This window comes from Borostomias antarcticus, assembly GCF_949987555.1.
Source record: "Borostomias antarcticus genome assembly, chromosome: 7".
Lineage (NCBI taxonomy): Eukaryota > Metazoa > Chordata > Actinopteri > Stomiiformes > Stomiidae > Borostomias > Borostomias antarcticus.
Window position 1 is genome coordinate 3,604,751 of NC_140240.1, and position 19,504 is coordinate 3,624,254.

The 19,504-nt window shown below is 45.2% G+C and overlaps 1 protein-coding gene across 1 annotated transcript in view; it reads right to left on the reverse strand.

Moving 5' to 3' along the window:
- The window catches only part of suclg2 (succinate-CoA ligase GDP-forming subunit beta), an 87,944-nt gene extending 72,660 nt beyond the window's left edge, over positions 1-15,284 (reverse strand). Inside the window, exon 1 of the mRNA XM_084440674.1 lies at positions 15,174-15,284. Coding sequence (XP_084296800.1) covers positions 15,174-15,257 — 84 coding nt within the window. The 5' untranslated portion in view covers positions 15,258-15,284. The remainder of the gene's footprint in view (positions 1-15,173) is intronic.
- Between the last annotated feature and the right edge of the window lie 4,220 nt (positions 15,285-19,504).

Here is a 19,504-nt window from a genome sequence, read left to right on the forward strand (position 1 = left end):
TAAAGAGGGTTATTTGTGCCAATTAGAAGTCTTTATTCTCTCTCAAAACATCCAGGTTTAAGAGCCTCCATGTGACTTCAGCAAACAGAAGCTCATCCGAATCCGCCACCACCAGTCCCCGACCATGAATACCATGAATAACAAAGGCATCTCCAAGCACAGCGATGACCGACGAGTCTCATTTTAGAGTCCCTTTTTAAAAACTGGATTGTGAGATGAAAGGGAGAAACAGAAGGCTGATGTGGAGGGTGAGAGTTGGGGGTTGGGGGCAGAGGGGGGCTGCCATCTGACTCACTGGTGCGAGGGGTTGACGAGGCCACGCCATGCCTTTCACACAAGAGCCGAGTCTCTCCATCATTCATGAGAAGGAGAGCGGGGAGGGAGTGAGATAATGACTGGCATCATCAAGGAGGATAGAACTATGACCTCACAGGAGTTGAAACCAGGCCATCGTCCATCCCATCTCAGCCCCCGCCACACCATTCATCACAGAGCCCCTCTTCATCACAAACAGGAAGATAGCTGTGGGCAATACAGGCTTGCAAGGCTTTTTTTCATTAATGGGCTACTGATACGTTCATATCCAGTCATCTGTCTCTCAGTTGTCCATTTGTTCAGTCCATTGTTAAAGGACGCTTTCCTAGGAAGCTGGAAAGCTCCCTCAGCCCTTGAGGTTCAACACACTGTTGTTACACAATGGGCTCCCTTGGTAAATCCACAATGTCAAAAATAGCTTGGGGACTTAATTGGCACTGGAGACTTCATTAGAACCAAAATGACCTACAGTACAATCCCCGATTGGCCCTCTTTCTCGCAATAACTGAATACAACAATGAGGGCCATTGTTGGATCATCTTTATTGATTCTGCTTGTATTCCCCCCACATCTAGCCTAGACCACATTTTAACTTGAGTTTTCCAGAGTATGACCAGGCTTTCCACAGGACGACCGGACCACATTTCCTAAGGCACCTGCGGCGCTACAGTACGACCGGACCACATTCCCTATTGCAACTGCGGCGCTACAGTACGCCAGCCTGCAGGAGCAGTTCAAAGGCAGGGCACAGGAAATGAAAACAGTTCCACGAAAAAGCAACGAAGAGCTTCACCGTTACCATTCAAAAGCCTTCCACTACGCCACTTGAGATTGTCTTTCATAAATACAAAGCAACAACCTGAATAGGGTCTGCCGTGTTGTGGACGATGGTTAGTAGGAATACTGTGTGTTGCTTTGGTAGCCTCTGTGTATTGTATTGCCTTGTATTTGTGCTGTGGGCATAGGACTCAAGTGGCCTCGTATTAAGAGAGTACTCTCCCTCTCCCTCCCTCCTGGACACGCAAGTCCACTTCACTTTGGCAGAACACGACCCACAGCCCCACACGGCAACCGGGAACAAGTTCCTCTGCTCTGAGTGCTGATTGGACCAGTGTTGGGTTAGCCTTTCTCTGGCTCCTTCCTTTTGTCACTCAAGTTATGGTCTGGATTCTGCTGGTTGAAGTGTGTCTCCTCTGTATGTATGAAGAGGGGACGTTGAGTCCATGTGGCATTGAAGAGATAGCCAGAGTGTTCTCATGTCAGTACAAAAAACACACTAAATTCACAATCTGTAGAGACTTCAGTGCTTAACCCTTTCGATACGACCACGTCACCGGCAACATTTTAAAAATATCTAACAAATATTTAATAATATTAAAAAAATATCTAACAAATCAACAAAAAATCCTCACTCCAACACTTGCTGGAAGCTGAGAAACTGCACTTTCTAGTATTATAGGGAAAATCCAATTAATATTCAAAATGTTGTCGCTGTACTTTCAGTGTTAAAAGGGTTAACTAAACGATCTCTGTTTAGAAAAGCATTTCTCAGTGCTAAAATAAGGGAGTCCCCCGAGTCTGTGAGTAGACAATTAGCAGCATGGGGGCAATGCAACCAGAGCAGCCTTGTGTTCATCCCACCTGGGAACACTGCCACAGTCTGCTGGGAGACACAGGAAGCTCTTTCTCTTCAATTCATGCCAAATTCCAGATAAAGCCGCACTATACTAGATACTGTACACACCTGCTGAAAAGTTGGAGAGGGAGTCGTAAGCGCACTTGACGCCTTTCGGAAAGTGGGCAAGCAGAAATAAGAAATAATAGAGATATTCAAGAAAAGCGCTCTAAAAACAGTATGCTGAATGGTTAACGGGTCTGCCGGCATCCCTCCAGACCTGATCATTTCCTTGTGCCAATGCATAGAGGAACAAGAACCCACCCAGAGCACCAGAACACAGAACATCTAGACCTGGTAACGCCACTTCAGACTGTCAAGCACTCTCCACTTAGAACGTACGGAGCAGCCCTCCGCACTCTCTCACACCTTCAAAGGCTTCCTTTCACACTGCGGCCACATGAATTCAGGTATATTAACTGTACGCACTGCATTAGGAAGGTTGTGAAAAGGCAAGCAGATGTGACTGAACAAAGTCATGCTGTACAGTGGTCTCCTGTAGACCTCAGTCATGAAGGCTTAGCCAATCTTGATTAGCAAAACGCAAAGAATCATGCCTACAGTAATGGTAGCAAGTTCTAGTATAGGCCTGTAGTCATGGTGAAGTGAGTAGGGAAGTCGTACAGGAAGTCCTGTGGGGTTGTGGCAGTAGAAGGATGAGGCGTGCGCTGTCTGCAGGCATGTCCCGAGGGAAAGTGGTGACAGGCAGGTGACAGGCAGGTGACATGCAGAAAGACAGGTGGGCGGGAGGAAGGAAGGCAGGGAGGAAGGCAGGGAGGGGAGGGAGGCAGACAGGAAAGTGGGGAGGCAGAAGGGAGGAAGACAGGAAGGCGGGCTGGCGAGGGAGGGGAGGAGGAGAGGGAGGGGGGGGGGGGGGGGGGGGCAGGGAAGCCATCGAGGCATGCGGCAGCTGCTCTACCCCTGAGACTCTCTCTCTACAGTAATTATCTTCATCAGCACTCTGGAGACAACCGAGCCAACATCGTTAAATACAGTACCAGGCTGCAGCCTGAGCTCTGTCACACGTATGCACGCACACTGTAAAATTACACACAAACACACACAACACACACAACACACACACACACACACACACTGTAAATGTACACATACACAAGACAGGAACACGGTCAGGGAAAACCAAGATACACAAGCCTTCAAACAGAGCTCACTAACTCCCAAACAATGCGCACACGTGAAGTTACACAGAACAAAAGACAGGACTGCAACCACGGCACCTCACCTAAAACACAATCATACAATAAAAGCACAAACAGGCACTCAAGCACTCTCCCACGCACGCACACATCCACGCACACTTCCATCCAACAAGCACTCTCCCACGCACACACACATCCACGCACACACACGTCCACGCACACTTCCATCCAACACCTTAAGTTCTGTACTGAAGAGAGAGAGCAGAGAGAGTAGAGTGGGAGGGAGAGAAAGAAAGCGGAAGACGGAGGCAGAGAGAAGTGCTGCCATGTTCTTCATTAATATGGGGGCGAGACCAAAAAAAAAAGAGTGCAAGGGTTCCAGATTTCGGTCATTCAGAAAATGACACGTGTTCCTCAGCAGTGGAGTTATAAAATAATCAAAGGCAATAACTCTGCTGCTTCTGGATATTAGAAGTGGAAGATTTAACCTCTGAGGGAATGCATCAGTGAGCACAGCTCTGCTCTACGAACCCCTACCCCTCCCAGAAAACTCTGTTCTTCAGATGAGCATCATAGCGGATGAGGTTAAGCATCATAGCGGATGAGGTTAAACCCCGAAGTGCACAACTGATGATGATCTCTGCAACCAGCGAGGCTCGAGCCCCAGTCGCCTGGTCGCCGAGTCCAAAAACATTATTAGACCAAGCAAGGAGCATTCTTGTCATTGAGTAAGAGAGGCTGGTACCAATTCCAAACCAATCGATATCTTTAAAGAGGAAAATGGACGACGCGCGACCGTGCCAATTATCTCGACTACCAATGAATGTATTCAATCAACTGCGTACATTTTCATGTTCCGCAAGTTCCTGACGAGTGCAGCGTTGCCTGGGAAGTTCAAACGATCGCCGGTGCTCTCGCCGCCGTTAATTTCTACAAAGTAGTTCCTCTTCCAGGTCAGTATACTCTTCCGTTCTTGCGCCGTGCTACAGTTTACATAGAGATCAAGGGAAGCTACGTCCTGTTGCTTCATTCATGTCTTCAACACTGGACCATAGCAGCGGGGGGGCTGTAGCTCAGTTGGTAGAGTGGGTCGTTCAATGGTTGAAGGGTCAGTGGTTCGAATCCCAGCTCCGACTGTCCACATGTCGAAGTGTCCTTGAGCAAGACACCTAACCCCAAAATTGCTCCCAATGAGCAGGTTAGCACCTTGCATGGCAGCTACCGCCATTGGTGTGTGAATGGGTGGATGAGAGGCCATTGTAAAGCGCTTTGAGTGCTGCTAAGGTGGAAGAGCGCTATATAAGTGTAGTCCATTTACCATTTACCATAGCAAGCCAGCTGTACCTTGGCTTATGCTTTTCTTGGTCATCAAAGTGAGTGTATAACTGGATAGGCAAATCACAAGGTGGTAAGGAGTCATTACATTTATCTTTTTGTGCGTGGCTGGAAGCCAGCGCACCTAGTATAGCGTTTGTCGGGTTATCACTCCCTCCTTCCCTCACACCCAACGATGTTGGCCTGCATCTCTCTGTTGGCACCACAAGAGGCAGTAGTCCCAGCACACCACAATCAAGAAGGACACCAAAATCAACCCGCCGATCTCCGCTGCACAAGTAGAGTAGTGGTCAAAGCATTGGACTCCCACCCGGGAGATCGGGGTTCAAGACCCGGTGGGGATGACTTTATGAGACTATACCCCAAACCTCCACACGTTCATCCTTTCACTCTTACCTTTTTATCCCTTACCTAACATGCTACAGGCCAAATACAGTACTATAGCCTCAGTGCCTTATAGTATGGAAACAGTTCTCAAAGTCACGCCCTGGCATTCAAAAGTGAGAGAATGAACTAAACAAATAGTGAAACTGTTAATGTGCTGAGTAAAGCATGTCCTGTAGCAGAGCCATACGGCCACTCTCTCCACAGAGCCCTCATGCCCTACACACACACACACACACGCACACGCGCACGCGCGCACACGCACACGCACAACACACACGCGCAACACACGCGCGCACACACACACACACACGCACACGCACACGCACACACACAGAGCGGACAGTCCATGCTGTAGCAGCAGCCGTATCTTATTGCACAGTCAGTGTCACAGATGTACCACCCAGGAGTGGCTTGGAAGGACACACAACCAGTCACAAGCACCATCAGGTCTACTCTCTAAAGGCACCAAATATTACTTGTGTGTCAGACGCTCTTGTTTTGGTGAGATAAGGCAACACAATGAGTAGCCTTTGTCTTGCTCTAAGGTGGTCTGCTACGGTCTGGAAATTCATTAATGTACAAGCGATGATGACCCTTCGTAGTTTTCCACTCTCAAAGCAGTGGGGGGCCTTGGAGATATTTTGGTTCAGATTCTTCCAAAAGCACCAAATTTGGCACAGATGTTGTCCATATCATTCTTAATAAGATTTTGACAGGAGCCAAGATGGGCGCCCCACGGGGCCGCCATATTGGCAAAATCCAATATGGCCGTCTCCCCAAAAACACGAAAAGGGTAAGAATCATAAATAATACCACTTGTTAGGGGCTTTCTGGGTCGTAGAATCTGATTCTGATGTTATTTCAATTATTTGAGGTCAGGTTTACCCCTCAAAGTTAGCATAAAGGTCGTTTTAGGGTCAAATCCAGTGTTTGCCATCCCAGATTCTACCTCCAAAAGAGTTTCTCATTATAAGCTGAAGGGATGTAACCATATATCGAAATTTGCGATATCGCGGTAAAAGAATATCTTGACACCGTCGTGGGATTGAACAATCATTTGGTGGGATAACTGTGAATGGCCCGAGCACGGATGGAAGGAAAGCCTACGGATGTTATGTCCAGAGCCTGTTTGCCTGCTGGCCTGGCATGCATAAAAGACTACAGTGTTTTCAATTATATTTGCGGATCCGTGTGAACAAGGATCGTTATCACAATACTTTTGTGAACGCGGAGGTTTTGTAAAACGCAAAAGAAATCATTGTCATGTTAACAGTCTAAATCTAATAGCGAAGTTCGCCACCAAGGTTGAATAATATAGCCTAGTAGCCTAACTGCTAACAACCTATAGGAGACAGAAGAGGTACTACATGGGCTCACAGTGTCTTTGTTTTTACTGTAGAAAAAGGGCATTACCAACTGCATATAGAGCTCACCCACAAGTGGACATGTTGAAAACAGAGAGCTGATGGAGGTGAAGGACACATGCAAAGCAGCACTGGCTGAGGTAAATCAATAGAGCACCTGGCCAGAGGCCTCATCACCCACTGTCCCGCTCAGATGCAAAATCCAGAGAGGTAGTATAGGAGTGCTAAGGTAATCCGTTTGATTTGTTTTATAATTTATACCAAATGCCTTAATTTGCTGCATAAAAAAGGCCATGGGCAGCATTAAAGTAGCAAAGAATGAATAGCCACACTAGCCAGGGTACTAAGAGTGCCTGACTATCTTCCCCTCAGAGAGAGGTCATCATCATTAGCACATCTCAGAGGCTTGACGCAGTGACGCTCCATTAGAAGCAGAGAGGGAGAAAAAAACTTGATAGGTCAATATGGCATTGATTCCTCCTTGCGGAAAAAACCCCTCTGCTCTCCATCACCAGGGAAATAGATTTATTTTAACAGGCATATTCTTGAAGGGTTAGTTGCAAATCTGTACCGACCCAGCCTAGCTTTGAGAGTAGGAAGTGCAGCTTAAATGGGACAACAATCGAGGTGTTTTGTCCAAAGGACTATTTGAAATGATTAAGTCAACGTCTTCTGAGTGACTCTCCTTCTGGGGAGCCTAGAAGTGGCCTACAGTACAGTACAGCTCAGTATAGTACAGTACAGCTCAGTATAGTACAGTACAGCTCAGTATAGTACAGTACAGGCAATCAGACTGAAAGATATCCTACAGTATGTGAATATACTGTAAACAATGCCTAATTATTCAATTATTTTCTCTGATTATAGATGCTATTCAACAAAATGTTAGCAACTAGCTTTTTATCTGTGCCAACTTTTATCTGTACCTAATTGTTTTTATCTGGTATGATGGGATGGTGCTGCTGTCCCTCAATGAAACTAAGGGTGCAACGATTAGTCGACATTGTCAACAAAAATCGACAATTAAAATAGTCACCAACAAATTTAATAGTCGTTTTTGTCGCCTGATTTATCGACAGTGAAAAAAGTCACCAACGAATGTAATTGTCGTTATTGTTGCCTTGATAGCCAGAGGTTTTTTTGGTTTTGTTTTTCTCCCCTGAGTCGCACATGAGCAGTAGCGTTCAGATTTCAAGGGTCACTCTAGCAGTAGCAAGCCAGGATAGCGGTTCTACTAGGGAGAAGACTGCTTCTAGAATCATGTACAAAAAATTGTGTTTCTTCTGAAATAGGGCTGACACATCCAACATGTTTACTGTGCCCGTCTGCCTGACAATTAATTTTATATCCCATTTATACAGTGTGAAAAGCAGCAGAAGCAACTGGAGACTTTTGTGCAGAAGAAGCAGACATGCACCCCCCAGCAGGCCACTGCCTTCACATGTGGCCTCATCGTTTACCTTTATTTAATGTGCCTTGGTTTACAGAACTTTCCGGTCCTTGCTCAAAACAATGGAAAAGATTGATTTATAGTTTATACACACTGCACAGACATTTTTATTTATTTATAGTTTTATAGTTGTACTATAAGCAGAAGGGTAATAATTAAGAGAGACATTTTTTAATGAAGTTTGTTCCTTCTTGTCTTGCTAGATTTAAAAGCTGATGGCTAAATATACCATAAGAGCCATTTTATATTCATGCAATTAACCTGGTTCTTTTGTTTTTTAAGGAAAAAAGTTAGTCGTTTCAATAATCAGTGACTAATCGACAATTAAAATAGTCGTTTGTTGCAGCCCTAAATGAAACCCCACCCACCTGACCCTCCAGACAGTCTCAAGAAAACACTAATGTAATTGAAAGGATTTCAAATAGGTTATTGTTAGACACAGGTCTGGTTACTGAGCAGTCGAATAGCCTATGCCTAACTGCGTAAGTTTTTTAGTAGTTAGTAGTTAGTCTCAGAACTTTAAAGTGCTCTCTAAACCAATCACATTTGCAGCAGTAGGTTTCCCGCCGAGTGTGAGCAGCTCTTACCCAGATGTCTCGCAGGGTTAAAATCCTCATTGCTAGTCATGGCCAGGCCCTAACCCCTTTGAAATGACTTCATCTAATTAGCACTGACGAACGGCCTCTGACTTAATTAAGCGGAATGCTCCTTAAGGGGCATTATCAAATGTTTAAGAAATTAACACATTGCCAGTTCACCAATTTTACCTAGGCTAATTGATTTGTTCAAGCGTTCAGGTTCTGAACATGCCTTTTTTCACTGTCCATTTAGTCAACCATCCGGATAGAGTTGAAAAGGGGAACTTTAATCTCTGTCCACTTAGGCCTGCACAGGCTGCGCCTGCATCACGGACCGCTGCACTTTGAGTGGTTGTTATAAAAATCATTGCTGTCCTGATAGCAGTAAAATGTTTTCTACTAATGAGGGGGCAGTTTGCTGCTTGGTCCTGACTCGTAAAGATAGGCAGCATTGTAGCTGGACAGCCGCTGCATAGTTAGCTATAATAGGGGTGGCACACACAGAATGGCAGAATTTATTAGAATTTGCAGCACTGTGTGAGTCATCAGTAAATCTTGACGTAAGCATGCCATGTAGCAACAGCACGGCACACTTGGGCCTAATTCAAATCGACAATTCGTAGCAAAACCAGACATGCTGCCCCCTCTAATGAGCCTCTCTCCTTGTCACTCTGACCCGTGCCCACTCACTGTGTGAGCAAAAGTAGACGTCCTTGGCCAGTGTTAGCCAAGGTCATGTCCCAGCCATGAGGGAGGTATACAGGAGATCTGAGGGAGCTAAGAGTCTCCACTGCAGCATGGAGGGGGGGGACGACATCTATCTGTTTGGAAGCAGGGTCGTCTGTGGCAGGCAGGGGAGGGGGGGAAGGGTTGCGGAGCAGTGGAGCACGGATCCAGGATTGAGATCACGGAGATTTGCACCGTTGGCAGGTCTTGAGCAAGGAGGGGCCTAATCTCCAGCACGCAGGCTTAAGAGAACAAACCTCAACTGAGTCTCCTCAGATGGTAGCTTTCGCAATTAGAATTGGTAATAAGGGGTGCGGCCCGGTAGCTCACCGGGTATGAAGGCTAGTCCTTTGCGCGGCGGACCGGGGTTCGATTCCCGGCTCGGGTCCTGTGCCGCATGTCCTCCCCTCTCTCTCCCACGTTTCCTGTCTCTCTCAACTGTCCTATCCCATTAAAGCTGAAAAGCCCTAAAAAATATCTTTAAAAAAAGAAAGAATTGGTAATAGGGGCCATTGTACAGTAGGAACGGCCATTAGGAGGTACAAGGTCTAGAGGAAAGATTGGGGAGATATGAGGATGCTCACTCACACTGGCACGATAGTAGCCCTGAAGTACTAACCTCTAACTATGGCCCATATGTAAAAGAAAATCACAATTTGAACAGCAGCACACTCTGTTTTTGACATGCTAGTGGCTATTTTTGGCGCAACCCTCCATTCGTCGTCACCATTAGTACAATGACCAGCTAAGCTTATCTCGCTGCATTGTCACGTTGGAGGCTGCCAAACAATCTGGTCAGATGAAGAGATGCAAACAAGATGAAGAAACAGTAACAGCTCCAAATTAAAAAATATTGTTTAAAAAAAATCACACATTAGCATTTTTATTCAGCATTCCCCTGGGCTTGAACTCTTGTTGAGATACCTGCCATGTGAGAAGCCATAGATGGTTTGGTTTCACACTATGACTTAAGCATCACAATCACAAGGGTTGCATGTAAATGCAACATGAATGTTTCAGCAGTTTCCGCAAAATGTTAAAGGCACCACGAGGAGCGAAAAAAACAAAGACTAAACAATAAAGCCAAGGTTCACACTCAACAAGTGGAGAACAAAAGACAAACCCAACAAGTTTACAAACTTACAAGATGCCACAGGAAACACCAGGGGCAATGCAAATCTACAGTACAGCAAATAATGAACAGGCAAAGAACAAGAGGGGAGCTACATGTAGGTTATATACACAGACTAACAAGACAGGTGGGAACCAATCAAACAATCAGTGGCGCAGGTCTCCTCTCAGGAGTCAGAGTCAATTTAGCCAGTTGTAGTACTACGGTCCACTATTGGGGCAGGGTTGCCAACAACAACATATCTGATTGGTGGAGACACTGCCATTGCACTAGATGATTGTGGGTAGTGTATTTTTTCCTGTATGAACAGCAGTAGTTTGAGAGCCAGAGCCAGTTAGCTCATGAGCTCACAACAACTAGCAGCAGCTTCCATAACATAATATTAATGGTAGCGGTCAGTGGCTAAAGCAGTTACACTGATGATTCCTGTAACGTTAGCTATTTTGCTGCAATTGGTCCCCGCGTGGGAGTCCATTGCTTTCACCGCTGCTCTACTTGTGCAGTAGAGATCGGCGGGTTGATTTTGGCCTCGTGGTGCCAACAGAGAAATGCAGGTCAACATTCAACGGAGGGAGGGAAGGAGTGATAACCATACAAACGCTATCCTAGGTGCGCTGGCTTACAGCCACGCACAAAAAGCCTAAACCCCTTTCCTGAGCTATAGAAATGGCTATTAACCTTGGCGAAACGATATTCAAATCCAGTTAAAGCTAACTTGTTGTACTGTTTCCCTTACAGGGAAGAAATGTAAATGTGTTCTTGCTGTAGACAGATGGAGCAGCCACCCGCCGTTTGAAGTTCCAGGAGCAGAGTCGTCGTGGCGCGCAGCCCCTCCACCCCCCTCAGTAAAATATTCAGGGCAGAGTCTCATTGAGCAGCTTCTCTCTCTGTTCCCCTCTTCACCACGCTGGGCTGCGACACTACGGGAACAGGGAGCCATGGCACATTAAAAAGCCCAGCCAACAAGTTCAGGACGGCACAGCGAGAGTGGAAAACAGTCGTGAGGATTATCTCACTGGGCAGATGAGAATTCAGGAGCTTTGATTTATGAGTAAGAATTATACATACACAATGTAAGCCAGTGGTCTACAACATGTCGAAGTGTCCTTGAGCAAGACACCTAACCCCAAATTGCTCTCAATGAGCAGGTTAGCACCTTGCATGGCAGCTACCGCCATTGGTGTGTGAATGTGTGTGTGAATGAGGCCATTGTAAAGCGCTTTGAGTGCCGCTAAGGTGGAAAAGCGCTATATAAGTGCAGTCCATTTACAACTCCCTATAAACAGCACTCAGGATCCATCAGAAATATTAGACAGACGGACAGACAGACGGACGGACGGACGGACACAGACAGACAGACGGACACAGACAGACGGACGGACGGACGGACGGACACAGACAGACAGACAGACAGACAGACAGACAGACAGACAGACAGACAGACAGACAGACAGACAGACCTCTAGATACTTTAATTATCTCCAAGGGGAAATTGTTGAAATACTGTGATCGTCCCAACATTGGTAATGAATCATAGCGAATTGAATTCGCACTGACTGTTAAAGCCGATTTGATGACAAACGATGACAAAGGTGACAATACCAAACCTGATGCTTCGCAACCCTCTGAGAACTCGCCATTGGAAACCGTTTGGAAAAGGGCAGGCACTATCAAAAATACATGGCAGGTGATTGGACGAACTCTGTCCATCACCGTCTATCACACGCTAACTACTCCTCGCTGTCGTCCCATCCTGCCCAGCCTAGCTGTTTGTATTCCCTCATAGAACGCTGATCTGATGAGAGAAACAGAATGTGTTCATGAAATCAGGTTGGTCTCACGAGGCTAGACAATACCTACCTGTCAATCAAACTAGGGTGCTGGCCGTGTGCAACAGACCAGAGAGGATCCTCAATCGTTACTCTTATTTTCTCGGAGCTAACACACAAAGACTTACAGGGGGGGGAGAGAGGGAGAGAGAGAGAGAGAGAGAGAGAGAGAGAAAAGAGAGGGAGAGAGAAGGTGGGGGGTTTCAGAAACAGGTGCCATGGCCAGAAATATTGAAATAAGAAGTTCTGCTTACAGGGGGGGAGGGAGGAGAGAGAGAGAGAGAGAGAGAGAGAGTAAGAGAGGAGAGAGGGAGAGAGAGAGAGAGAGAGAGAGAGAAGGTGGGGGGTTTCAGAAACAGGTGCCATGGCCAGAAATATTGAAATTAGAAGTTCTGCACTAGCTTACCACTGGGGAAGAGCAGCGGTGCAAAAGTCAATGTGTGCTTGTCACTGACTCAAATGATCAATTGTGTGGAGCGCTGGCAGACATCCAGGCTCCTGCAGATTGCGCTGAAGCTGGCATGCAGACGATGTGTGAACACTAGCAGCAAAGCTCGGGGATGGAGGCAAGGAGCAAATTAACCCCTCACTGAAAAATAAACAAACCAAACAAAATCCCGGGCCCTCATTAATCAAAAGAAAGAGCCTTATTGAGTTGGGCATTAGAAATGCTACACCGGTTTATATTGTGCAGATATCATCTGCTGAGATAGGCTGCAAACCTTAGCCTATACATCGGTTAGGCTACCGAAAAAGCAACTTCGCTGAATGGAATTAGGGTTGGGGCGATTTGACGATAGTCAACTGCACATTTGAAAGGTAGCGCGAATTGGCTCATGCGTTGAGCAGCAGTCGACAAGGAAATGTTTTGGCTGTCACTAAAGCATTTTCGGGCATTAGAGCCCAAATTATGTTTTCTTATCTTAGTTAATAAAAGAACATTGATCTAGAAAAGCAGTTTTGTGTTGTGATATTCCGTTTGGGAAATGCACATGATTGTTGGTGCACAGTTAGGCTCAGCGGGGGGGAGAGGGGTTCCCTGCCTTCTTTCCTCCACTATATCAGTCTTAAGTCTCCTTTTACTGCACAACAAATAGCTACGCTAATAGCCTAGGTCTAAAACTAATGCTTGGCCTGTCCTACACTATATAAATCACAAGGCAGGTGAGTCGTCTTCGCCCACCAGTGCATCTTGACACGGGAGCCAAAAAAATGACTGCTCGACTTCAAGAATCTCAGTCGACTTAAGGGTCTCCGACCGATGATTCAACTCGTTGACTTTCAGGGGGCAGCCCTAGAACTGGCTCAGGTTGTTAACGTGCATGCGACAACGAATTAGGTCACGTTGTTGGCGTCACTGATCGGTTGTCGTGATCGGCGACTAGAAAGCATTATCATAATTCCCCGATCTCATGTTTATTGAATGTCTGCCGATTGTTGGCCGATGGATCTGGATCACCCCTTGTTGGAATCGCATGTTGTACAACCATAACTTCCAGAACACGTTCACAGAAAATCTCCTGGAAACTTTTCTTCTCAATAAAGATGTGCAGGGTGCACTCCTTGGCAAAGTGTAATTTCTCATTATATGATGCCTTCCAGGTAGCTGTAGTAGCTAGGGACTAGCTTCATCTATGTCTCATTATACAAGCTACTGTAGATGAAAATAATATGCTGTTAGCACACTGAATACCAAGCAGGGACTGCTTTGAGCTGCTGTGTGTGTGTGAGGTGGGGGGGGGACTAAGAGACAAAATACACCGGGGCTGCGTTCCGAATCGCATACTTCTACTACTTACTACCAGTACCTACTACAGCTGCCCTTAGAAAGTACGTCCTTTGCAAGCAGTAGGCATCCAATTGGGACATACTACCTTGTCATAACATTGCGCCTTGAAATTTGCCCACATCCGTCGCTGTCCATAACGCGACATTCGTCTTCAGCTGTCACGAATGTCACGACTGGCACATGTGACGCTGCGCACAGGATTGTGGGTCAGAATAGCCAGAAAAGCCTGCTGGCTTGCATACTGCAAAATACGACCGGATGTAGTAGGACATCCTGGTATTTTTGCCATACTGCATGTGGCATACTATGTATTGGGACATACTACATCCTGTTTTGGCATACTATATAGTAGGGTAGTATGTGATTCGGAACGCAGCACCAGTCTCTTACAGATAGTCCCTCTGCTGCTATTGATGATGAAACTGATGATTTTGATGATGATGACAACATGCTTTCACAAGGGTTATAATGAATGATGTTTCATTCATTTAGTTGTATAGAACGCAACAAGACTTAACTTCAACAGAGTGAACCAGGCTCCTGAAGTCCACCACAACCAATCTGTATTGCTTCATAACAAAACCTCTGTTTAGAATATAAACAATAAAAACTTGTTTTTTGTGTATGCTGTTGCCCCTCAGAGAAATCAACAGACACCGGCAAGAGAAATTCTAGCCAAGTGTGGCAATTGAGTGTGTAAAGTCCAGTGGGGAAGTGACCTTTACACCATTGCCCCATAATGAGAGCTGACGGTCAAAGTTCAGTAGAGAGCTCAGCAAACAACTATACTCAACTAGTGTCAAGGGTTGCATGGCTTCTAAATAGGACAGTTACATGAATGAATAAGATTCATGAATGAACGTGAATAAGAATTAAAATGAATAAGAATAAGAATAAGTGAATAAGAATTAAAATGAAAAAATAGTGCCTCTGATGAAAAATAATCTACATACAATATGCCAGCCTTGTGAATCAGTTTGTACTTAACTCCCCTATCCGCTCTCTACTCTAGAATTGCATTGTAAGTGCAATAGTTTCACTGACACATTATGGTTTCGAACCATAACCACACATTAACTGTAACTGATCCTGTCTATCAAGCATGGCTTGAACTAGTGGGACAGCTATCAGTCTTTCATAGCCTGGCTAACGGTTTAACTAGCTAGCAAACTACTAGCCTACAGTAGTACTGGCACTATTAACTAGCAATAGCTACAGCTGACAGGTTATCTAGGTCCATTCACAAGGACAGTCAAACGTTGGAGGGAAACAAGTGTGAACCTATAACCACCTGGCACCGAGCTATCTGAACTTTGGTCTGTCAAACCTGCACCACACAGCTCGATAGCTGCTCTGCGACCATGACAGCGGACGCAATACACACCGCTGCGGCATGCGAACCAAACATGATATATTTGGAATGGAGTCGGTACCTTGAATTTATCCAAAAGTAAGTGTTTCGAGGCTGCTCCACGTAGTCCTCTCAGTGCAGCCTGGGATGCCATGGATGCTGCCATGTTGACGGCAAGAATATCAGTGGGAGAACCACGTGCTGCTGTTCTGACAGCTGATTGGACGGCTGGCGGAAGCGGTTGAGAATGAATTACTAACTTCCTGTGGCTACAATTTTACATGTTTTTTTTTGTAAGCAGACCAAATTCGTTGGTGTGTAACAGTGATGAGGACTACCATAGTTTTATACTACTTTAGGCTACTTGAAGAATGTTTTTTTTTTTTTATATATATATATTTTTTGTAAGACTTGTTTTGATGGGCATCTTGTTTTTGCGTCATTGCTGTGCAACATCATGGACCCTTTTGTAAAAACATGAGAGTGCAAAACAGTACAAAAACAGTGCAAATACAAAAAACAGTGCAACAAAATGCAGTACAATGTACAAATTAGGTTATACTGTTACAAGTAAAAATAAAGGGGGAGGTACAATTTCAGTATACGTATACAGAATGGGATGTCGGGTGTACAGTGGGTGTGCAGAGTGTAGTGTGGTGGGTGAGCGGTGTTATGTACAGTGAATGCGGTGTGTGCCGTTAAGGTATGTGGAACAGTGATGTTGTGTGCAAGTGGTGCAGGGGGTATAGAGTCAGTGTGGGGGGGGGGGGCATCACGGGGGGACACAAGCCTTGTTGATGAGTCTGATGGCCGTGCAGCCGTTTTTCTGGCGTATGGATCTAGTCCTGATGGACAGCAGTGTCCTGCCAGAGGGGAGTGAATCAAAGAGACCGTGTCCAGGATGGGAGGGGTCGGCCACAATCTTATTGGCCCGTTTTAGGGTCCTGGAGGTGTGCAGGTCCTGTAGGGATGGCAGTCTACAGCCAATTACCCTGTCAGTGGAGTGGATGATGCGCTGCAGTCTGTTGCGGCTGAGAACCAGATGATGGTGGAGGAGGTGAGGATGAACTCGATGAAGGAGGTGTAGAAGAGTACCATCATTGCCTTTGGCATGTTTAATTTCTTCAGTTGCCTCAGGAAGTACATCCTCTGCTGTGCTTTTTTTGGGGGTGAGGGAGCTGATGTACAGCTCTGACTTGAGGTCCCAGGAGATGGTAGTGCCCAGGAAGCAGAAGGAGTCAACAGTGATCACTGGGGTGTCATTCAGTGTAATGAAGTCTACAATCATCTCCACTGTCTTGAGAGCATTGAGCTCCAGATTTGTTTTAGCCGCTCCAGGACAGTAGCTGGTCGATCTCCCACATACATTGTTGGGGTGGATTCACAGTTTAAAGCTACCAGTACTAGTACAGTGGGATTTGAACCCATGATATTATGGGTTAACACCGGCTTTAACCTGTTGAGCTCCCCTGGAGCTCTTCTGATGTCCACTCACTGATGCCGAGATCTCGTTCTTGTTCATGCACTGGAACTTGATGTTCCCCTCAGAGCCATCAGAGAATCTTATGGCATCTAGCTAACTATTTTGAATGCCTGGGACTTAGAACAACCTTGATAAGGCCTGGGTAGTGTGCCTCGCTGCAGAACATTGAATTGTGGGTTTGCAGGCCTGTATATCTGACCTATCTGAGCAACTAGCTTTCACTCTTTATCCATATAATTATCTTATGGAAATTGTCTTCCTACTGTATGTTAGATCTGAGTCATAAACAATACACTTGAGATAAGACTCCATCAGTACCTATGCCAATGATGTTATTATGGTTTAGCTGTGGACTAGTAATTTACGTATGGTAAATTTCTATTGAAAGGACTGTTACACAAGCCAATGAGTCCAGCTTACACCATCACACCCACACAATGCAGAATTAAGGTATCAATAAATCAAGTTGTTTTGGCTTACAGTATATCCAGAGCAAAATAAACATGAATGAAATAAGAAAATACCAAATCCTTTTGGATTCCAAACAAGATAATTGATAATAAGATAATAACAAGATAATTGTTATTATTCACATTGGAAAACAAATGAACAGAAGGTAAACAGGGCCTCACAGCTCTCCAGCCCTATCCCCTCAATGACCTTGTGAGCCAGCTAGTCTGGATGTTGGAGTATGTGGGAGGTGTGAGTTTGACTGAATAGCTAAATAACCCACTCACACAGTTCTCTAGAGCATTCATTACACACAGCATCTTTAAAGGGCAGAAAGGGCAAAGTGATCATAAAGAGCTTATGACTATGAGTGAGAGAGAGAGAGAGTGAAATCAACAGTGTCAGCAGATGAGGAAGGACAAGATACAGTAGAGGGAGGAGGGGTTGATGCACAAACTGGCACCAGGAGTTCTATGTGGGTGTGTCAGCAGACAAAATGACGCTAGGGTCACAAGGGGCATGGTGAGCGGCAACTGTAAGGTCGCTCATCGTAGGACCTCTTTCGGAAGACGGCTTTCTCAATTAAGGGCTCCCAACTATGGAATGCTCTGCCTGCCAATCTTAAGCAAATAACAGATCCAATGATTTTTAACAAAGCTATTAAGAAGTGGCTGAAAGATGGCCAGGGTTGCATACATTTTAGTTAGTTAGTCTTAGCCATAGTAGTAAGCAGTTCGTCAGTTTTTTCTCTGTCGTGTCTATTGTGTTCCTTTTATTGTATCTTGCTGTTTTTTTTTAAGAGGTACTGTTTGATTACATCTAGGGACGTGCATTGCAAACTAGCCCTGGGCTATAAATGCTGTGGTTTATGACTTGTTTAAACATTCTTGTATGTATGTATAACTGTCCCTATGGAAAAAAAAAAAAAAAAAGATGAATGTGTGCCCCTGTTTCGGTCAAATAAACATAAATCTGCTGTATGAAAATGAATTCTGCCTTTGACATACACAAACACATGCACACCATTCTACAATAGCAAATGAGGAGGAATTTGCCTCATGTTTATTCTTTTCTCTGCACTGCTAACCTCACTCTTTTCACAGCAGCGCTTTTGATAGTCAGTGTTTCAAATGCGGAATGAAATCTTCACTATCCTGGCTGGCCTTCTTCTATTTTGGAACCGGGGCAAGAACAAATATAAGGTAAAGATGCTGGCTTGGCAAAATATTTTGAGACTGTCAACAAATCGTGCCCAATGTGTGAATATACCTATGTCAATGACACATTGTTGTCATCAAATTGGAATCCTTAACTCTGTAGAATGTCAGTAAGAGAATAAACCCACCAGCATGACTGGCAGGTGTTTACTTTAACATTTTTAGGCTTTAGGTTTTTCCTAAAGTCTTTGCTAGGATTGTATTAAGCTACATCACACTGCTCCTCTCTGTGGATTACTTGCCCAATGATAATGAACTTGCTTTTCACCAAACAGTGAAAATGCTGAGGAAACTCTGTCACGGTATCTATTTGATGTTTTCTTTTCTTTTGCTGTCACCCCATACCAGTATCTCATCTGTAGTACAGACCAGTCAAGATTAGCCTTAACCGAAAGTCAGGTTGAATACGATCCAGTAATTTTCTTATCTGGCTCCTAGAATGTGTGTGTGCACAGATCAATAGAACAGAATCACTTGAATCAATTTGATAGATTCCACTCCCTGATATTTCATCAAGTTCTTGAGATATACTGTACTGTAGGGTTTTCTAGATTACATTGGGAGAAAGGTTTGAAATTACCCAGTGATCCAGTGTGAAGCAGTAGATCAACAGAGCTACAGCACGGCACTAAAGAAGGTGTCAAACCTGAATATGCTGGAGAAACTTATACAAAGGTAAAATTAAGAGTTCCAATGCTCATTTGAATTTTCTGTTTTGTTGTGGTTTTCACAACACAAATATTTCACTTAAAATGAGTTTTGGGGGGTTTTACATCTCTTATATAAAATATTTGACAGATTTTGACTTTTAATAATATTATTAAAAGAGGTGGAGGTATTATTCCTACACTTCTGTGAGAGGGTAATGTTGCACCTCCCTCCTCTTCCCATGGCAGGGGTGTGGATGTGGGGGCAGTGCAAGTGCTTTGTGGTTCCCCTCTATAATCCATAGTCCATTTCCACTCAGGAGGCCGTAGGTGCTGAGAGTGCTGTAGACTGCGAGCCACAACTCCCGAAGGACAGAGCGGTCGGCTCTCATCCCTCCCTCACACTTACAGGCCAGCGGGGGGCTTCACTAACAACCCACAGGGCCCACCGCATGGGGCTGACACTCTGGGCCTGCCCGGTGGAGGCTGGCCTCTACTGCCTCACCCTTAATTTTGCCCTCAGCTTCCCTTTTTCACTCTTTCTCTATCTTTCTATCTCACTATATTTCTCTCTGTCCCTTTCCCTCTCCCTCTCCCTCTCCCATTTCTCCTTTTG